Consider the following 21,838-nt stretch of genomic DNA (forward strand, 5'->3'; position numbering starts at 1 on the left):
CCGTAGCACTTAACCACTAGGCCACCAGGGTTTCCATAACAATAAAAGCATTCCTTTTTTTCTTCCTTAGTGATTTAGATTTTCCTTCAAGCCTCAAGTAGAACTAATCACTCTTTCTTCCTTCATTCCCAACCTTCTGTTCATTTTGATGTAGTTACTCAGCTTCAGCCTCTATTTGTGTATCAATTATTGCTAATTTTCTCCTAATTTTCCAGTCCCTCACTTTTGACTCCCTACCAAACTTCCCTACCTGAGAGTTTCCACAGGTGTCTCCCACTGAGCATGCCCAAAATTAAACTCACTGTCGTGTCCCTTTAATCTGCTCCCCATTTTGATTGATTAATGACATCATCTCTTACCTGGCTCCCACATGTAAACTTGCAGATCTTTATTCATTTTCTTTTTACCACTACTCAAATTCAGCCAGCTACAACCTCCTGACCTATATCAATAAAATTAAATTTCTATGTGTTTCTCTGTTTATCTGTCACCATAGCACACACACAAAATAACTGACTGGGTGGAATGTCACCAAATTTGGCAGTTAAATTATAGCATATGTGACACTCATGAAATTCACTGTCGACATTCTGGGGTGGCGGAGGGACACCCCAAAGAGATAGCACAACCGAAACTTTAGTACAAGAAGTTCATATGATTGCCTGTCAAGAGAAAATTACTTTCAAAATTAAGATGCTGTGGACATAGAAAACATAGATTCAAAACGACCCAGACCAACACCCACAAGGTCAGAAAGACAGATGCTTTTAATTGTGGCATTGATATGGAATTGAGCTTTTTCTCACGAGGACAGCACTGTGTGGCATGTTTCAGGGAAGTGGGGATTTTTATATTCAAAGATGGTTAATTATTTTCTAAAAGAGCTTTGCTCAGACAAGCTAATAGTAACATCAGTTATATAAACTCAGAAGCTCATCTATAAATTCACTTCTCTGACTTCAAGCTACACTATCCATAACATGGAAAAGAATCTATTCTACTTCTCATGATTTGCTGAAATCAAAAAAATAAACTATTTCCATCAAGTCAATTCTGACTCATAGTGACCCTAAAGGACTGTAAACCTTTACGGAAAAAGATTGCCATATCTTTTTCCCAAAGAGAGGCTGGTGGGTTCCAACTGCTGCGCTTTCCATTAGCAGCCAAGTGCATAACCACTACATAACCAGGACTCCTCATGATTTACCAAAGGGACAGAAATTTCTATATCCATGTTGTTGTTGTTAGGTGCTGTCGGGTAGATTCTGACTCATGGTGACCCTATGTACAACAGAACAAAACACTGCCTGGCCCCACACCTTCCTCACAGTTGTTATGCTTGAGCTCATCGTTGCAGCCACTGTGTCAATCCATTTCGTTGAAGGTCTTCCTTTTTTTTTTTTTGCTGACCCTCTGTTTTACCAAGCATGATCTTCCCTACGGACTGGTTCCTCCTGATAACATGTCCAAAGTAAGTGAGAAGTCTCGCCATCCACCCTTCTAAGGAGTACTCTGGCTGTACTTCTTCTAAGACAGATTTGTTGTTCTTTTGGCAGTCCGTGGTATATTCAGTGTTGCTCATCAATTCAAAGCCATCAATTCTTCTTTGGTCTTATTGTCCAGCTTTTGCATGCATATGAGCCAATTGAAAATACCATGGCTTGGGTCAGGTGCACCTTAGTCTTCAAGGTGACATGTTTGCTTTTTAACACTTTAAAGAAACCTTTTGCAGCAGATTTGCCCAACGAAATGCATCATTTGATTTCTTGACTGCTGCTTCCATGGGCATTGATTGTGAATCCAAGAAAAATGAAATCATTGATAACTTCAATCTTTTCTCCATTTATCATGATGTTGCTTAATGGTCCAGTTGTGAGGACTTTTGTTTTCTTTATAGGGAGGTGAAATCCATACTTAAGGCTGTAGTCTTTGATCTTCATCAGTAAGTGCTTCAAGTTCACTTTCAGTAAGCAAGGTTGTATCGTATACATATTGCAGGTTGTTAATTATTCTTCCTCTGATCCTGATGTTGTGTTCTTCCTGTAGTCCAGCTTCTCGGATTATTTGCCCACCATACAGCTTGACAAAGTATGGTGAAAGGATGCGACACACACCTTTTCTTATTTTAAACCATGCGATATCCCCTTGTTCTATTCGAATGACTGCCTCTTGGTCGATGTACAGGCTCTGCAGGAGCACAATTAAGTGTTCTGGAATTCTCATTCTTTGCAATGTTATCCATAACTTATTATGATCCACACAGTTGAATGCTGTTGTGTAGTCAATAAAACACCAGGAAACCTCTTTCTGGTATTCTCTGCTTTCAACCAAGATCTGTCTGACATCAGCAATTATGTACCCTTGTTCCATGTCCTGTTCTGAATTCGGCTTGAATTTATGGCAGCTCCCTGTCTATGTACTGCTGCAACCGTTTTTTAATTATCTTCAGCAAAATTTTACTTGTATGTGATATTAATGACATTGTTCAATAATTTCTGCATTCTGTTGGGTCATCTTTCTTTGGAGTGGGTGCATATATGGACCTCTTCCAGTCAGTTGGCCAAATAGCTAGCTGTCTTCCAAATTTCTTGGCATGGACCAATGAGTACTTCTAGCATTGCATCCGTTTGTTGAAACATCTCAGTTGGTCTTCTGTCAGTTCCTGGAGCCTTGTTTTTCACCAGTGCCTTCAGTGTAGCTTAGACTTCTTCCTTCAGTATCATCAGTTCTTGATCATATGCTACCTTTTGAAATGGTTGAACATGGACCAATTTTTTTTTTTTTGGTACAGTGACTCTGTGTGTTCCTTCCATCTTCTTTTGTTGCTTCCATAACTTTTACCAAATTCCCTATGTTAATGCTTCTCTTTTGATTACCATGGAGATGGTCCACTTTTTTTTGAGTTCAGAAGTTCAAAACATTAGAGGACATTTGGGTCTCTTTTATCCTCCCCCTGTCTCCCCTCTAAGTGTTTCTTGAATCCATTTCTTCTATTTCCTCTTTTCTGCCTTGGCCTTAATCCTGTACTCACATACCCTTACTTGGATTAGTGCCATAGCCTTATGTTGTTTTATTTCCTGAAGTTTCTTTTTACTCCATTCCATACTTATCTCCAAAAAATAATTTTTCCAAAGGACAAACCTGACCGTATAACTTGGGAAAAAAAAAAAAAAAAACAGAAACAAAAAAACAGCCTACATTAAATTCCAGATATTGTACCATGGCGTACAATGCCTTTCAGTATCTTATTCAGTTCTCAGTTCTCTGGCATTAATTTCTTAGTTTATGTTTTGGGTCTAGAAGAGTTTTACTAAAGATGTTATTATTTTTTGGGGGGGGATTAATAATATCAACAACAATAATAGTAATATTTAATATTTATTAAACACGTAACTATATACCAGGCAGTTCTTATCATGGTTTATTTAACCCACAACTCTAAATGATATGCAGCATTATTTTATATACTTGTCAGTTGATCTATCTGTGTGTCTATTTATTTCTTCTGTTATTGACACTCAAATCCAGTATCTTGCCCAAGGGCACATAATAAACACAAAGTGAAACTGCTTGGATTGGGACCCTGGCTTCTACCATCTCCCACACTTAGAAATATACATATATCTCTACACATATATGCACACACGTGTGTGTGTGTGTGTGTGTGTGTGTGTGTATTTATATCAGACTCCAGATGGTCAGAGAAAGAAATAGATATTATCTAGACCAGAGCCAAGATTTCAGTTTCAAACTACTTTAGAGCTGGAAGAAAAACAGACAACAAAGCCAGATTTCTCCCAGATTGGCTTGCAGGTGTTCGTCTGCCTTTGCAAGAGCTTTCTCGGTTGGTTGCACTTTTCCTGTGCTTCTTCTAGTCTTCTCTTGGTAGACGCTGTCTAAATGGTATTCAAATAAATGTAATGATAATAATTTACATTATTATGTAGTTTTCCTCTTTTCCTGCTAAATGACAGTACCCACTCTATTCCTGTCTCCCATCCCTGGCTAAAGAAGAGGACTGACTTCCCAATGAACCATGTTTTTTTGTTGCCTTCAAAGGTAATTTTTATTGTTGTTAATTAGGTGCTGTTAATTCTGACCCATAGCGACCCCATGTGACAGTGTAGAACTGCCACATAGGGTTTTCTTAGCTGTAATCTTTACAGAAGCAGATTGCCAGGTCTTTTTCCCTGGGGGTGGGTTCGAACTGCCAACCTTTCCATTAGCAGGCAAGCACTTAACCGTTCCAGGTAGTTAAACCTGTTGCCATGGAGTCAATTCCGACTCATAGCAACCGTATAAGAGTAGAACTTCCCCATAAGGTTTCCAAGGAGCGTCAAAGATAATTAGGCAGGCCCATTTGGTTTAAGGATTTTCTGTAATCGTCTGGCAATAGAATAGGGGCTACCTGAAGTTTTGAGGTAATTACAAAGCTTAAGGAGTCCTTGCAGTCCTGGAATTTGCTCTGTGTCATTTATGAGCTTTGTCTTTTTTGTGGGGTGTCCTTTACGTGGAGGGTTTCTAGGCTGTTTGTTTCTGAATGACCTCTTTTATGGAAGATGTAATTCAGGCCGAGTAAGATTTTTTTTACCCTCACAGGGGAATAGTTTGCATCTCTAAAGACCTCCTTTGTAGAAGACTTCCAGTGCACTAGATGTTTGCCCCACCTAGAAATTAGCCTCTCTTGGCGTTCCTCACACTGAGACATCAAATGCCTTGTCTCTAGTCACATACTATAATAACAGTTATTTGATAAGGAGCCTTGGTGGAACAATGGTTAAGCACCTGGCTGCTAACCGAAAGGTCAGCAATTCCAACCCACCAAAGGCTTTTTGGGAGAAAAGACCTGGCAATCTGCTCTCAGCCTAGGAAGCCCTATGGGACAATTTTACTCTGCCTAATAGGGCCTGAGTTAGAATCAACTCGATGACATACAACAACTACATTTATTTGATGCTGGTTACCTTATAAATGTTATTGTTGTTAGCTGCCGTCCAATTGGTCCCTGATTCACGGCAACTCCATGTACAACAGAACAAAATTCTGCGCAGTCCTGTGCCATCCCCACGATCCATTGGGTATCAGGACGTTGTAATCTATAGAGCTGATTTTCAGAAGAAGATCACCAGGCCTTTCTTCTTAGTCTGAAAACTCCCCTGAAGCCTGTTCAGCATCATAGAAACACACAAGCTTCCACTGACAGACGGGTGGTGGCTGTACTTGAGGTGCATTGACCAGGATCAAACCTAGGTCTCCCATATTGGAAGGTGAGAATTCTACCACTGACCCAATGATACCTCATCTTTATGAACATAATCCCCACAATAACCCCATAAGATGGATATAATTATATCTATTTTAATTAAGAATCAGAGCTTCTAAGAAATTTAGAGATGGTTCCACAGCTGGAAGGGCAAATTGTTTTCTAAGGTTGACTGGCCTGACTTGATTGTTCATAGGTAAACCTCAGCCTTTCTCTCCATGCTTATTTCTTATTACATCATGAACTGCCCTCTGAATATAAAAATGTTTGAATAATCTGTAGTTGTTGACTGATGGAGCAACATCCTGTGGTTCAGTTCTTGGGGCCAGCAATACAGATTGGAGACATAGTTTATCTTAGTGACTGTATAGGAAACAGAGTGATGCTAATTAAGTTTTATGAAACCAGAGATTTCACCCTTGAAGGCTTGGCCTCAGGGACAACAACCTGTAAATGACGAAACTAACTAGCTAAGAAATCTGACTAGTATGGAGCCGTTCAGTAACTTAGTTACATATCTTAAATTAATGACTTGAAAGACAAGTTAGCTACTCTCGTTTCACCCTATTTTGGAATTCTAAAGAGCTTGGAAGATCTAAACAGCTTCTAAACTGACTTCATTAAAACTGGAGAATAGGTGGTGTTTTGGGGAAATTTAACATCCACCGTCTAATTGTGCTTCAGGTTTATAAAATGACTGAATTGGAACAAGGTGTTTGAATACTGCACATAGAGCAAAAATGATTCTAAGTTTTTTCATACTTAGAACGCTGGGAGTTTTCTGCGTCAAGGCTGACTTCAAATCCATAAAGGGATATGCTCCTGACGTAACACTTGACACTTAGTAGGTGTTAGTAAACAATTGTTACATGAGTAAAGAATACATTGTTAGTTTAATATTTAATTTACAACTTTTGTACTTGTTTTTGTTCTTTATAAGGCAATTCCTTCTCCTCTTCTAATTCCCCCTTTGTCCTAGGAATGTTTGTCCATGAACCAAAAAGTCCATCTAAAAGATGGCTGACTGCAGCATTTTAAAAACTTGAACACACATTAATTTAGGATACCATTGAGGGTACTCTCCTCATGCCTTTAATTCAGAATCTTATTCAAGTTTATTTTTAGGTCCCTGTCTAACATGTTCTGAACTGCTATTTGAGATTCCAGGATGTCCAGGGCCACTTCTTTGAATTCTAATCTCTTCAACATTCTTATATGTTCTGAACATATAAGAATAATCAGTCCTGCCAAGTCAACAGAAAGTTAAAGGTTAAACGTGCCATATCTCTGCAACATATTAAGACAGTTCTCTGGGGACTAATGCTTATCAATGACTACATAGAACCTGAATTCTATAAGGAATGTCTGAGAGTTGCAATACTACCCTTATAAGCACGTTGATTTTCTGTTTGTACCATCCATCTTAGGCAACCTGTGTTGGCTGTTTGTTTGCACTGGGTTGAAACTTAGAGGTTTCGACATCTTTATGGCTGTACCTTTGTCACTGTAGAGGTCACAATTATCCTGGTTGAGCTGATGAAATCAGTCCAAGTATTTTATTGCTCTATGAATTTGAAATTTGGAGAGAAAGAGGGGCAAGGAGTGTGAATTATATAACTTCAAAGCTTTTTCTACCTCTTCTGATTTTAGATAATGAGAAGCTTACAGATGTTATAATACGTTTTGGATTACAGCTGTCAAAAATCGCACATGCAAAGGCATGGAGTTTAAATAGATAGCCTAAAAAGAGTTAAACTTTATGATAATAGATCAAAAAAGTGTTTCCCAAACTTCACCAATTGGAGTTCTATCTTTATGACCTATTTGCATAATATTTGCAGATGATCTATTTTCTGTTTTTATTGAATTGGCTCCATAAGCCTAAATACCTAGTTTAGCCTCCATTTAAGTGATTATATCAGAGAAATCACAGCTTTGTGGTGCCAATTATTTATAGTTCTGATGAATGTTAAAATAAAGACATTGCTATTGAACTAAAAAATGTTTCTGAGTAAACTAAAATCATCCCTCATAATCCCTGATCTGCATGTGAACATCCTGAAACTCACTTAGTAGGTACTGAGGATATTAAGAGGAATAGAATAAAGGCTTGTGCAGTAGGTGATCATTTTTTGGGACAACCTCAGCCTTAGGATATAGAGTAAAGGAGGTAGAAGAATTCCTATACCTCTCTTTTACCTCCTAGTGACCATGATCCAGACATTTTTAACAGTGAACTTTGTCAGAAATGTGAAATTCGATAGATACATACAGCAGGAGAAAACTGCTAATAAAATGACACTGACTGCTGCCTCCTCCTCCTGAGGAACGCAGATGTGCCATTTTCCAAATCAGGGAAAGGTTTCTAACGGTAGCCTCACAGGGAGCTGTGAGAGTTGTGACATTTCCAAGCCTCTGCTACTGTAGTAGCTGCTCATTTGAGGTTTATCTTCGCCATGCTGACGTCCAAATCACAGTTTCGTTGCAATGCTTTTGATAGTTGTCTGGAGAGAATGACCAGAGAGAACAGCAGGTAACCCAGGCCATTCATGCAAAATGCTTAGGTGTGATACTTGTGCTGGCAAAGGGATGGGGAAGAATGAACCCAAAGACCAACTCTTCTTCGTGGAGGGATGAAGGAAATCAATTCATAGCTTTTCTTCTGGAAGCATGTAGAATTTATTGCTTATCAAACCAATGATGGCTGCAGTGTTTTTAGTTATGGAAGAAATTGGATGAGAGGGATGGTGGGGGCTGTTGGAAAATGAAACTCTGACAGGTAATTCCCAATTCCGTGCCCTCCTCAGGTCCCCGAGCAAAATGGGAAATGGTTCCGTGAAACCCAAGCATTCTAAGAACCCAGATGGCCACTCTGGGAACTTCACTATCGATGCCCTGCGGAGCAAGGTGACAGAGCTGGAGAGAGAGCTGAGGAGGAAGGATGTTGAGATCCAGGAGCGGGAGTACCATCTGAAGGAGCTGCGGGAACAGCTGTCGAAACAGACCGTGGCCATTGCCGAGCTCACCGAGGAGCTCCAGAACAAGTGCATCCAGCTGAACAAGCTTCAGGATGTGGTGCTTATGCAGGGAGGAAGCCTGCCTCAGGCCTCTCCAGATAAAGTGCCTCTCGAGGTCCACCGGAAGACCTCAGGGTTGGTCTCTCTCCATAGCCGGAGGGGAGCAAAGGCTGGGGTGTCTGCTGAGCCAACAACCCGAACCTACGACCTCAACAAGCCCCCTGAATTTTCCTTTGAGAAAGCAAGAGTCAGAAAGGACTCCAGGTAAGATGTTCCTACACGCTTTGGACTTAGACTGCCTCTGTATTATGACATACTAGAGTGATATTTACTAAGCCTTCTTAAGGATAAACAGCATATTAACCTTTTCAAATTTGAGAATGGTGGAGCTTCTTTGGATGTCCCTGTGAGCAGAACTTTTCTTCCAAGTAGGACTTGCACTTTACCCAGACTTTTTTACTTTGTGATATATATAACCGAGGAGCTGAGATTACTAAAAGTCATTTCTATTATCTTGAAAATCCTGGGAGTGTGGAAAGATAGTTTTAGGAAGTCTATCCTTCCTCTCTTTTATAGGAGTAGACTTAAAATGTACACAAACCACAATGAATTATGAATATGTATAGCAAAAAAAACTTCTTTAAAGTTAGTCTGAGCCATGAAAAAGGAATTAGCTGGAGCCACAAAGAAGGCTGAAGTCATTCATCCATTCATTTATTTATTCAGTCTGTAATTTATGTTGAACACCTATCTTTTGCTAGAATATACAAGTGAATAAATAGACACAGGGCCTGTCTCATACAGGAGATAGGCAATATACACAGAAATACGTAAACAATGTGTAATTATTAACTGGGGCAAATTATATAAAGGAAACCAACAGTATATACTTAGTGGTACCTGGGTCAGAGGGAGAGAAAGGCAAGGAAGTACCCAAAGATGGATGGTCATGAAGGCGTGTCTAAGGAGGTGACCTTCAGGCTGAGACCCGGAGGAGGAAGAAGAGCCCTGACTAGGACGAAAGAACATTTCAGGCAGAAAGAACAATTAAAACTAGAAACAATTTTAAAAATAAGAATTTCTAAAGAACATGTGAATATTTACCATAGCGTTCTTATGGGTGTGTATGTGTGAGTGATCATTTTTGGGGGGACAAAGGTTTGAGTTTTCTGACCAGGAAGGATCTATTAGAAAATCATGATTTAATTATGCATTATTTTTAAAGGACTAAGTACTTATTGATTGACATAAGATCTCTTGGCTTGATAATGTCTTGACTGATCCTGGATCTCTAAAGTGAAGTGCAAGATTTAGAATTTTAATTCAAATTTTAGTATATTAAAGACTAGAGGGTTGCTATGAGTCGGAATCGACTCGATGGCACTGGGTTTGGGTTTCTTTTTTTGTTTGTTTTAAAGACTGAAGCAGTGTAAATCAAGATAAAACATTAACTTAAGCAACTAAGTGATTAATTTTGACAACAAAATTATAAAAGAAGATTTAATTCATCAGTTTGTTAACAGTCCTAGGCACATAGGTGATCGATAAAAATTTGTTAAGGATTAGTCTTATGGGATTATTAATCATAATATTCTGTGACTGAAGGAAATTTGATTAATATTAGACTTTAGAAGACTGAGCCAAAAGTCTTATTGTTAGCTTAAAAAAAAAAAAAAAAAAGAATGGTCTTATTCCCTTTGAAAAATTAATAATTATTTACTTTTTAATGGTTTGAATTCAGAAATTATAAGTATTACAAACTTAATGCTTATTTTACAAAGATTGAACATCACCCAGTGTTCTCTTTTTATGTGATATATATGTAAACATATACTAATATTACATGTTAGATATTATATTGCTATATATGTATACATAAACATATTATTTAGCCACAAACATATTTCAAACAGCAATGTTCTTTCATATTTAGGAGAACATTTAAGAGAATTTAATAGCAATTCATCTTCTTTGACCCTCTCCCTACATATTCTTTGACCTTCTACCAGATTTTTCTCCTTGAACAAAAATTTTGTTCAGTTACTTTGTTCCAAAGACTTCTGCCCTCCTTGAAGCAGAATACTTTCTCCTGGGTATCGGAACCATCTGAGATAAGCCTATTTCTTTGGATTTCTTTATTAGCCCTGTTATAACCAGAAAGAGAAAATCAGTAGTTATGCACAATCAATTTCTGGGCCAAACCACACTCCTTTTTGTCTATTTGTGTATTTGTCAGTGACTGGGACACAGGATAAGAAAGACCTCACGTTGATAACGATTAGCAGTGGTTCCCCTCATTGTACAGGGAAACCAAATGGGTGCAAGTCTGTGTCCAAGGCGTAGGGAAGAAACGGGCTAATTCATGCCTTAATCATTAAGTCCTAAAGAAACCAATAACCCTCATCTGATTTTCCCAGAGCCTTGTGTGTAGCTCTAAATAGGAAAATTAAATAGAGTATGGAAATCAGTCTTTTGTTCATTGACTTCTCTGTGGCTCAATTTCTCATTTCTCCTTAAGTCTGGAATAACTAGCTAAACACAGATACCTAGCATCATCAATTCAGAGATTTATAATTTTCCAGTTGGTTCAAAAGTAATCAATATTATAATTCAATCCCCATTTCCAAATAGTTCTAGTTTGGGACTAAAGTCACATGCAAATTTTGGATATTTTTATGTATCTTTTATAAGGCTATCAAAATTTTTTTTTTAAGAATTACTTTTATACAAGTTAGAACATTAAACATGATGATAGTGCCTTTCACTGACAAAAGGATAATGTACGGTATCCACTGGTTTGGCCACTTTTCCAAGGAGTCCCTGATAGATATTAGGAAATTTAATGTATCAGTCAATATGGCTCTTCCGTTCATTCCAATGATTCTTCGTTGAACTTTTATAGAGCTTGCTGGCTGCCTTTATTACTAAATCTCTTTCTATTAATACATGTCAGGAGTCCCTGGGTAGCACAGATTGTTAATGTGCTGGGCTGCTAACTGAAAGGTAGAGATTTGAGTCTACCCAGAAGTGCCTAGAAAGAAAGGCCTGGAGGGAGATCTACTTCCAAATAAGCCAGCCATTGAAAACCCTATGGAGCACAGTTCTAGCCTGACACACAAGGGGCTGCCGGGAGTTGGAATTGACTGTATGGCAACTTTTTTTTTTTTTAATTTTTATTGTGCTTTAAGGGAAAGTTTACAAATCAAGTCAGTCTCTCATATAAAATTTATATACACCTTGCCATATACTCCTAGTTGCACTCCCACTAATGAGACAGCACACTACTTCCCTCCACTCTCTATTTTTGTATCCATTTGGCCAGCTTCTGACCCCCTCTGCCCTCTCTTCACCTTTCCAGACAGGAGCTACCCACATAGTCTCATGTGTCTACTTGATCCAAGAAGCTCACTCCTCACCAGTATCATTTTCTATCCCATAGTCCAGTCCAATCCCTGTGTGAAGAGTTGGCTTTGGGAATGGTTCCTGTCTTGGGCTAACAGAAGGCCTGGGGACCATGACCTCTGGTGTCATTCTAGTCTCAGTCAGACCATTAAGTCTCGTCTTTTTATGAGAATCTGTGGTCTGCATCCCACTGCTCTCCTGCTCCCTCAGAGGTTTCTGTTGTATTCCCTGTCAGGACAGTCCTTGCTTGTAGCTCGGCAGGATCTAGTTCTTCTGGTCTCAGGATAATGTAGTCTCTCTGCTTTATGTGACCCTTTCTGCCTCTTGGGCTCATAATTACCGTGTGTCTTTGGTGTTCTTCATTCTCCTTTGCTCCAGGTAGATTGAGACCAATTAATGCATCTTAGATGGCTGCTTGCTAGCGTTTAAGACCCCAGACGCCACTCTCCAAAGTGGGGTGCAGAATGTTTTCTTAATAGATTTTAGTATGCCAATTGACTTAGATGTCCCCTGAAACCATGGTTCCCAAACCCCCGCCCCTGCTACTCTGGCCTTCAAAGCATTCAGTTTATTCAGGAAACTTCTTTGGTTTTGGTTTAGTCCAGTTGTGCTGACCTCGCCTGTATTGTGTGTTGTCTTTCCCTTCACCTAAAATAGTTCTTATCTACTATCTAATTAGTGAAAACCCCTCTCCCTCCCTCCCCACTCTTGTAACCATCAAAGAATATTTTCCTTTTTTTTTTTATTTAAACTATTTCTCGAGTTCTTATAATAGTGGTCTCACAATATTTGTCCTTTTCCAACTGACTAATTTCACGCAGCATAATGCCTTCCAGGTTCCTCTATGTTATGAAATGTTTCACAGATTCCTCACTGTTCTTTATCAATGCGTAGTATTCCGTTGTGTGAATATACCATAATTTATTTATCCATTCTTCCACTGATCAGCACTTTGGTTGTTTCCATCTTTTTGCTATTTTAAGCAGTGCTGCAACGAACATGAGTGTGCATGTATCTGTTCGTGTAAAGGCTCTTATTTCTGTAGGATGTATCTCAAGGAGTGGGATTGCTGGTTTGCATGGTAGTTCTATTTCTAGCTTTTTAAGGAAGCACCAAATTGATTTCCAAAGTGGTTGTACCATTTTCCATTCCCACCAGCAGTGTGTAAATGTCCCAGTCTCTCCACAACCTCTCCAACATTTATTTTGTGTTTTTTGGGTTAATGCCAGCCTTGTTGGAGTGAGATGAAATCTCATTGTAGTTTTGATTTGCATTTCTCTAATGGCTAATGATACTTAGCATTTCCTCTTGTATCTTTTAGCTACCTGAATGTCTTCGTTAGTGAAGTGCCTGTTCATATCCTTTGCCCATTTTTAAATTGAGTTATTTGTCTTTTTGTAGTTGAGTTTTTGCAGTATCATGTAGATTTTAGAGATCAGATGCTGATCAGAAATGTCATACCTAGAAACTTTTTCCCAGTCTGTAGGTAATCTTTTTACTCTTTTGGTGAAGTCTTTGGATGAGCATAGGTGTTTGATTTTTAGGAGTTCCCAGTTATCTAGTTTCTCTTCTGCATTGTTAGTAATGTTTCGTATATTATTTATGCCATGTATTAGGGCTCCTAGCATTGTCCCTGTTTTTTCTTCCATGATCTTTATCATTTAAATTTTATATTTAGGCCTTTGATCCATTTTGAGTTACTTTTTGTGCATGGTGTGAGGTATGTTTCATTTTTTTGAAGATGGATATCCAGTTATGGCAGCACCATTTGTTAAAGAGACTGTCTTTTCCCCATTTAACTGACTTTGGACCTTTGTCAAATACCAGCTGCTCATATGTGGATGGATTTATGTCTGGATTCTCAGTTCTGTTCCATTAGTCTATGTGTCCATTGTTGTACCAGTACCAGGTTGTCTTGACTACTGTGATAGTATAATAGGTTCTAAAATCAGATAAAGTGAGGCCTCCCAGTTTGTTCTTCTTTTTCAGTAATGCTTTACTCATCCTGGGCCATTTTCCCTTACATATGAATTTGGTAATTTGTTTCTCCATCTCATTAAAAAATGTCATTGGAATTGGGATCAGAATTGCGTTGTATCTATAGATCGCTTTTGGTAGAATAGACATTTTAAAAATCTTAAGTCTTCCTAACCATGAGCAAGGCATGTTTTTCCACTTACGTAGGTCTCTTTTGGTTTCTTGCAGTAGTGTCTTATAGTTTTCTTTTTATAGGTCTTTTATGTCTCTGGTAAGATTTATTCCTAAGTATTTTTTCTTCTTGGGGGCTACTGTAAATGGTATTGATTTGGTGATTTCCTCCTCAATGTTCTTTTTGCTGGTGTAGAGGAATCCAGCTGATTTTTGTGTGTTCATTTGTATCCTGATACTCTGCTGAACTCTTCTATTAGTTTCAGCCATTTTCTTGAGGATTCCCTAGGGTTCTCTTTGTACAAGATCATGTCATCTGCAAATAGAGATACTTTTACTTTTCCTTGCTAATCTGGATGCCCATTATTTCTTTGTCTAGTCTAATTGCTCTGGCTAGGACCTACAGCATAACGTTGAATAAGAGTGGTGATAAAGGGCATCCTTGTCTGGTTCCTGATCTCAAGGGGAATGCGTTCAGACTCTCTCCATTTAGGATGATGTTGGCTATTGGCTTTGTATAAATGCCCTTTATTATGTTGAAGAATTTTCCTTCTATTTCTATTTTGCTGAGAGTTTTTATTATGAATGGGTGTTGAACTTTGTCAAATGCCTTTCTGCATCAGTTGATAAGATCATGTTGTTCTCGTTTTTTGTTTTATTTATATGATGGATTACATTAATTATTTTTCTAATGTTGAACCGTCCCTGCATACCTGGTGTGAATCCCACTTGGTCATGGTGAATTTTTTTGTTGTTGTTGTTACGTTGTTGAATTCTACTGGCTAGCATTTTGTTGAGGATTTATGCATAGAAGTTCTTGAGGGCTATAAGTGTGTAATTTTCTTTTTTGTGGTGTCTTTACCTGGTTTTGGTACCAGGGATATGGTGGCTTTGTAGAATGAGTTTGGTAGTGTTCTGTCCTTTTCTATGCTCTGAAATACCTTTAGTAGTAGTGGTGTTAACTCTTCTCTGAAAGTTTGGTAGAACTCTGCAGTGAAGCCGTCAGGGCCAGGGCTTTTTTTTTTGGGGGGGGAAGTTTTTTGATTACCTTTTCAATCTCTTCTCTTGTTATGGGTTTATTCAGTTGTTCTTTAGTTTGGTAGGTAGTGTGTTTCCAGAAGTTCATCCATTTATTCTAAGTTTTCAAATTTGTTAGAGTACAAGTTTTCATAGTAATCTCATATGATTCTTCTAATTTCAGTTGGTGTCCATTGTAAAATCGCCCATCTCATTTCTTATTCGGGTTATTTGCTTCTTCTGTTTTTCTTTTGTCAGTTTGGCCAGTGGTTTATCAATTTTGTTAATTTTTTCAAAGAACCAGTTTTTGGTCTTCTTAACTCTTTCAATTGTTTTTCTGCTCTCTATTTCATTTAGTTCTGCTCTAATTTTTATTATTTGCTTTCTTCTGATGCCTGAGGGTTTCTTTTGTTTCTCTCTTTCTATTTGTTCAAGTTGTAGGGATAATTCTTTGATTTTGGCCCTTTCTTCTTTTTGTATGTGTGCATTTATTGATATAAATTGACCTCTGAGCACTGCTTTCACTGTGTCCCAAAGATTCTGATAGGAAGTGTTTTCATTCTCATTTGATTCTATGAATTTCTTAATTCCACCCTTAGTTGTTTTTGAATATGGCATTGTTCAGTTTCAAAGTGATTGATTTCTTTTCCCTGCTTTTTCTGTTATTGATTTCTACTTTTGTAGCCTTATGGTCAGAGAAGATGCTTTGTAATATTTCAGTGTTTTGGATCTTTATGACCTAATATGTGGTCTATTCTAGAGACTATATTCCATGTGCACTAGAAAAGAAAGTATACTTGGCTGCTGTTGGGTGGAGTGTTCTGCATATGTCTATGAGGTCAAGTTGGATGACAGTAGCATTTAGATCTTCAGTGTCTTTACTGAGCTTCTTTCTGGATGTTCTGCCCTTCACCGAAAGTGGTATGTTGAAGTCTCCTACTATAATTGCAGTCTATCTCACTTTTCAATGCTGTTAGAGTTTGTTTTATGTATCTTGCAGCCCTGTCATTGGGTGTGTAAATATTTAATGTGGTTATATCCTCCTGGTATATTGTCCCTTTAATCATTATATAGTGTCCTTCCTTATCCTTTGTGGTGGATTGAACTGTAAAGTCTATTTTGTCAGAAACTGATATTGCCACTCTGCTCTTTTTTGATTGTTGTTTGCTTGATATATATATTTTTTTCCATCCTTTGAGTTTTATTTTGTTTTTTTCTCTAAGTCTAAGGTGTGTCTCTTATAGGCAGCATATAGACAGATCATGTTTTTTTATCTGTTATGCCACTCTCTTTCTCTTTATTGGTGCATTTAGTCCATTTACATTCAGCGTAATTATGGATAGGTATGAGTTTAGTGCTGTCATTTTGATGTCTTTTTTTTGCATTGTTGACAGTTTCTTTTTCACACTTAATTTTTTGTGCCGAGTAGTTTATATTTTGTATTTCCCTTGTATTCATTGTTGTTGATTTTGTTTCTGCTGAATCTCTATTTTTTTCTTGTATTTTATTTTGTTAAGTAGGATTGTTAGTCTCCTTTGTGGCTACCTTAATTTTTACCCCAATTTTTCTAAGTTTAAATCTAACTTTAATTTCTTTATATCACCTTGTCTTCCTCTCCATATGAAAGATCTATGCCTACATTTCTTAGTCCCTCTTTATTGTTTTAATGTTGTCTTTTTTTACATAATGACATTACTGTTTCCATATTTTGAGCATTTTTTTGTCTTGATTTATTTTTATGATTTCCTGGTTTGGGTTGACAACATCTGATTGCTCTGTCCAGTGTTCTCGTCTTGCGTTGATACCTGATATTATTGATTTTTTAACCAAAGAACTCCCTTTCTTTGTATTTCTTGTAGTTTTGGTTTGGTTTTTATGAATTCCCTAAACTTCTGTTTATCTGGAAATGTCCTAGCTTTACCTTCATATTTGAGCAACAGACAGTTTTGCTGGATATATGATTCTTGGATGACAATTTTTTTCCATCAGTGCTTTATAGAGGTCATCCCATTACCTTCTTGCCTGCATGGTTTCTGCCGAGTAGTCCGAGCTTATTCTTATTGACTCTCCTTTGTAGATGACTTTTCATTTATCCCTAGTTGCTCTTAAAATTCTCTCTGTCTTTCGTTTTGCAAGTTTGATTATAATATGTCTTGGTGACTTTCTTTTAATATCTATCTCATGTGGAGTTTGATGAGCATCTTGGATAGTTATCTTCTCGTCTTTCATGTTATCAGGGAAGTTTTCTGCCAAAAAATCTTCAACAATTCTCTCTGTATTTTCTGTTTTTCCTCCCTGTTCTAGTACTCCAATTACTCACAGATTATTTCTGTTGATAGAGTCCTACATGATTCTTAAGGTTTCTTCATTTTTTAAAAATTCTTTTATCTGATTTTTCTTCAAATATATTGGTGTCAAGTGCTTTGTCTTCAATCTCACCAATTCTGCTTTCCACTTGCTGAATTCTGCTCCTCTGACTTTCTACTGAGTTGTCTAATTCTGTAATTTTATTTTCTGAATTTCTGATTGCTGTCTCTCTATGGATTCTTGCAGCTTATTAAATTTTTCATTGTGTTATTGAATAACCTTTTCAATTTCTTCAACTGCTTTATCTGTGTGTTCCTTGGCTTGTTCTGCATATTGCCTGATCTCCTTCCTGATCTTGTTCCTGATGTCTTGAAAAGTTCTGTATATTAATCTTTTGTAATCTGCATCTGGTAATTCCAGGAAGGTACCTTCATCCAGAAGATCCCTTGATTCTTTGTTTAGAGAGCTTGTTGAAGCAATCATGGTCTGCTTCTTTATGTTATTTGATATTGACTGTTGCCTCTGAGACATCTATAAGTTATTGTATTAGTTTATTTTATGTTTGCTTACTGTATTGTAGCTTCTTGGTTTGCTTCATTTTGATATGCCCAAATAGGTTGCTTGAGTGAGCTACCTTGATTGTTTTCACCTTTGAAGCTCTAATGTCCTGTCACCAGATGGCTAGAGCTGTTATCAGGTATATGAGCCTACGAGTCCATTCACTTTTCTTGTATGGATTCAGCTCAGGTGTCCAGGTAGTTGGTCATCAAGTGTGTGGTACAGGCTCTGTCCTACAGTCTTAGAGGGGCAGGGGTGATTGGTGTAGGTACTGGTATCTGGTTGCAACAGGGGATCATGTTCTGAACAAAGCAGGGGCTAACAACCATCCCCTGAATGTCTGTAAGGGAAGCATGTCCCTGTTCCCTAGAGAGTGCTAGTGGTGGGTTCTGCAGATGGATCATAGGCACCCAGTGCTTTTGGTTGTAAGGACTGGGAGGTGCCAGTTATCCTTGGACCCCGGTTGCTGGTGGCTGGGTGACCTGAGTGTAGTTACCAGTCCTTAGGCTCCTGTTGTGGGTAGGTGAGGACTCTGTTTAATAGGCAAAGCGGTGTCAAACATAAAACACCCATCTCTCCACTGCACCACTGAAACAGTTGCAATCTGCCAACAAGGGCCTATTCTCCTGAAATAGGCCCACACAGGTCTATGCAGGGAAGAAAGGTATTCAAAGTCCATGGACTGTTTATGCCTCAACAGGAGCTGCTTCTGTACTGAACTCCCCAGGTTAGTGGAGCTGGCAGATTATCTTTTCCCCCAATTGTGGATTTATTCCTTCTCCAAGGCAGGAGAATGGCTCAGAGCACACAGCAGGACCTATCTCAGGCCCAGGGACATCGACAGCCACTGAAGTTGGCTTGGGGGCTGGGGGCACAGTAAAATATATGCAAGTACTTAGCTTTTGCTGAAAGTGCCATTTTTTGTGGTTCCGGAGGTGTGAGTAGGCTATGTGGCTGGCTGTTTCTTCCTGAAGAAACTGTGGCCAAATGGTACCACAAGCCTGCTGCAGTCATTCCCAGGAATGGTGCCTGAGGGTTCCCAGCCATTCAGGTCTGTCAATTCCTCTCCGCTTCTGAACCATCTCTCTCTCCCCCGCCACTCAGTCCATTTTCTAACCTTGCCCTTCATGTTCAGGGCTCCTAGCTTGTCAGAAATATAATCATTTCACTTGTTTTTTCTGGTCTTTGTTATAAGAGGGTTCATCTGAAGCATCTGACTTCTTCGCCATCTTCGACCCACCTCCTATGGCAACTTTTTAAAAATACATTTTCAACTACATTTTGGATAAAGTTCACCCCTCACACTGAATCAGAAAGCCATTGAATGGCTTCTCCGTCCTTTTGTCAAAAAGAATGTCCCTGATGAGTACCTGCCAGTGAGCAACAATGATGGCAGACTCCCAACCCTCCTGTAGTCAGTATTAGGGAGATATGAAGTACTGACAGAAACCAGAGAATAAAATTTGGTTAAATGACGAATTTGGAATTTGAGGGTTCCTTTTCAATAATTCACAAGCAACTCTAAAGCCCATGATGCAGCAGTCTCTGATTTTGCTGAGGCTCTAGTGCTCAAACGTGTTGTTAAGTGGAGACTGAGCCTCATCAACTGCTAGGTTGCCCCCACTCATGGCAGCTTTATTGTCCCCTAACCCAGGAAGTATGCTTTTAGAGTCTGAAGGGGTAGCTTAAACTGCTTTATATGAAGGAATTTGTGTACTCTGATACCATTTGGGGAATTTTTGAAATTTGTCTCTTACAAAAATTCAAGGGTCTGTGTTTTAAAATCAGGTTCTAAAATAATTCAGTGCTGTCCAGTAGAACTTTCTGCAATGATGAAAATGTTCGATAATCTGTGTGTCCAGTATGGCAGCCTCCAGCCAGATGTTATCAGGAGGGACCAGTCCCTGGAGAAGGCATAATACCTGGTAAAGTAGAGGTCCAGCAAAAAACAGGAAGACCTTCAACAACATGGATTGACACAGTGGCTACAACTATGGGTTCAAGCATAACAACGATTGTGAGGGCGGTGCAGGACCAGGCAGTGTCTCCTTCTGCTGTATATAGGGTTGCTATGAGTCAGAACTGACTCTAGGACACAACAACAACAATCAGATATGGTTATTGAGCACTTGAAATGTGGCTAATGTGACTGAGGAACTGAATTTTTTTTTTTTAATTGTGGCCAATATATGTAGCTAATTGTTTGCCTTTTTAACATTTTTCACATGTACTCTTCCGTGACATTAGTTATGTTTGTCATATTGTTCAGCCGTTACCATTATCCATTTCCAAGTTTTCCTATAGGAACTGAAATTTTTATTTTAATTAATTGAAGTTAATTTAAAATTAAATAGCCACATATATCTAATGGCTACTGTATTGGATAGTGCAGTTCTCTATTATGTAGCTTTGACTGGATCTGTTATTGTGTAAGATGGAAATTATGACCTGACTTTGTAGACAATGTAAGGCTTGTGTTCAATTTTAGGACAGAGCCATGGAAAATGAGAATGTGGCTGTCAGACAGAGGTGGGCACAGTGTGGAATCTCTGATAAGATGCACTGAACCTGTAGTATCATAGCTGTTTGTAGTGACTTGGCTTTGTGTCCACTGACTCTTTTAGATCTTCAAAAGCATAAAACTACATGGGCACATAGTCTTTTTTATTGCAGGTACTCAACTGTTCTGAAGTATCATAAATCACACGATGAGTCCGAGTATTACAGTATATCAAATACTCTGATCTAAATTTAATATGATCAACATCAGAAGATTTTAGATCTATAAGAACCGTAAAGATTATTTTATGCTTTCTCCCTTACTGGAAAAGTGAGGAAACAGGTGCAGGTAAGTTGCAGAATATGCCATGGTAGATGGCAGAGCTAAAATTAGAATCCCAGGCTCTTAGTTTGAGGACCAGTTCATTTTCTCTACAATCTTGCTCTAGTGTTCTCAGAATTACCCAGAAAGCTAAAAGTCCTCAAGGTAGACCAGTCTGGGCACCGGTGTGTCTTATTATGACATGCATAAAAAAAAAAAAAAAAACCCAGTGCCGTCGAGTGATTCCAACTCATTGATTGGTAGTGAGAGCGATGGTGCTTTCTGGTGGTATGGCCTTTTCCACGTGGAGCTGAGCAGAGCCTGCCCATTGCATCAGTATTTACTGAGTGCTGGCTCCTCAAGGAAACCCTGGTAGCATAGTGCTTAAGAGCTATGGCTGCTAACCAAAAGGTCAGTAGTTCAGATCCACCAGGCGCTCCTTGGAAACCCTATGGGGCAGTTCTACTCTGTCCTATAGGGTCGCTATGAGGCAGAATCGACTCAATAGCAACAGGTTTTTTTTTTTTTTTTTTTTTGGTTTGTCTCCTCAAAGAGCAGCCCTCTGTGAAAAGGATACAGAGAATGGGTTTGATCCATCTCTTTAAACAACAGGCCATGGTGTGTAAGTAGGAGCATGTATAGGTTCTCAAATGAGTACAGGCAGTCCCTGGGTTATAAAAGTCCAAATTATGTACGACCCATAGTTGTGAACCAACCCCTGTAAAGCCTATTATATTAGAAATTCAAGATGCACTCAATGGTTTGTAATAACAAATGGGCACTACTCTGTGTGTTAAGCATCAAAGCATTATTATTATTATTATTATTACTGTATTATTATGTTGAGCCCTGGTGGTGCAGTGGTTAAGAGCTACGGCTGCTAACCATAACGTCGACAGTTCGAATCCACCAGCCACTCCTTGGAAACCCTATGGGGCAGTTCTACTCTGTCCTGTAGAGTCGGTATGAGTTGAAATCGACTCAACAATGTGTTATTATTATGTTAAAGATGTTTTAGTGTATCTGGATGTGTTTTTTTTTTAATGTTTTTTATGCATAGAAAGGTAAACTATGTACTACATACTAGGAAAATATTTGACGAACGTTAGATACAAACTGTGCCTAATTATTCCAACTTACATACAAATTCGACTTAAGGAAAGACTTAGGAAAGGAACTGGTTCATGATCTGGGGACTGCCTGTCTAGTGTTTCTCAAGGCTGAGAACTGAATTTCAGTGGTGAAGGAAGGCAGGGAAGAGCTCTGATAGGATTTCTATCCAAATCTGATCTGCCTGGAGCAACA

The 21,838-nt window shown here is 38.6% G+C and overlaps 1 protein-coding gene across 1 annotated transcript in view; it reads left to right on the forward strand.

Annotated features, from left to right (window-relative positions):
• PRKG2 (protein kinase cGMP-dependent 2) overlaps positions 1–21,838 on the forward strand; it is a 109,024-nt gene that overhangs the window by 1,913 nt on the left and 85,273 nt on the right. The window contains exon 2 of the mRNA XM_049887086.1: positions 8,071–8,544. Within this exon, the coding sequence (XP_049743043.1) occupies positions 8,084–8,544 (461 nt within the window). The 5' untranslated portion in view covers positions 8,071–8,083. The remainder of the gene's footprint in view (positions 1–8,070; positions 8,545–21,838) is intronic.

Source organism: Elephas maximus, chromosome 5, assembly GCF_024166365.1.
Source record: "Elephas maximus indicus isolate mEleMax1 chromosome 5, mEleMax1 primary haplotype, whole genome shotgun sequence".
Lineage (NCBI taxonomy): Eukaryota > Metazoa > Chordata > Mammalia > Proboscidea > Elephantidae > Elephas > Elephas maximus.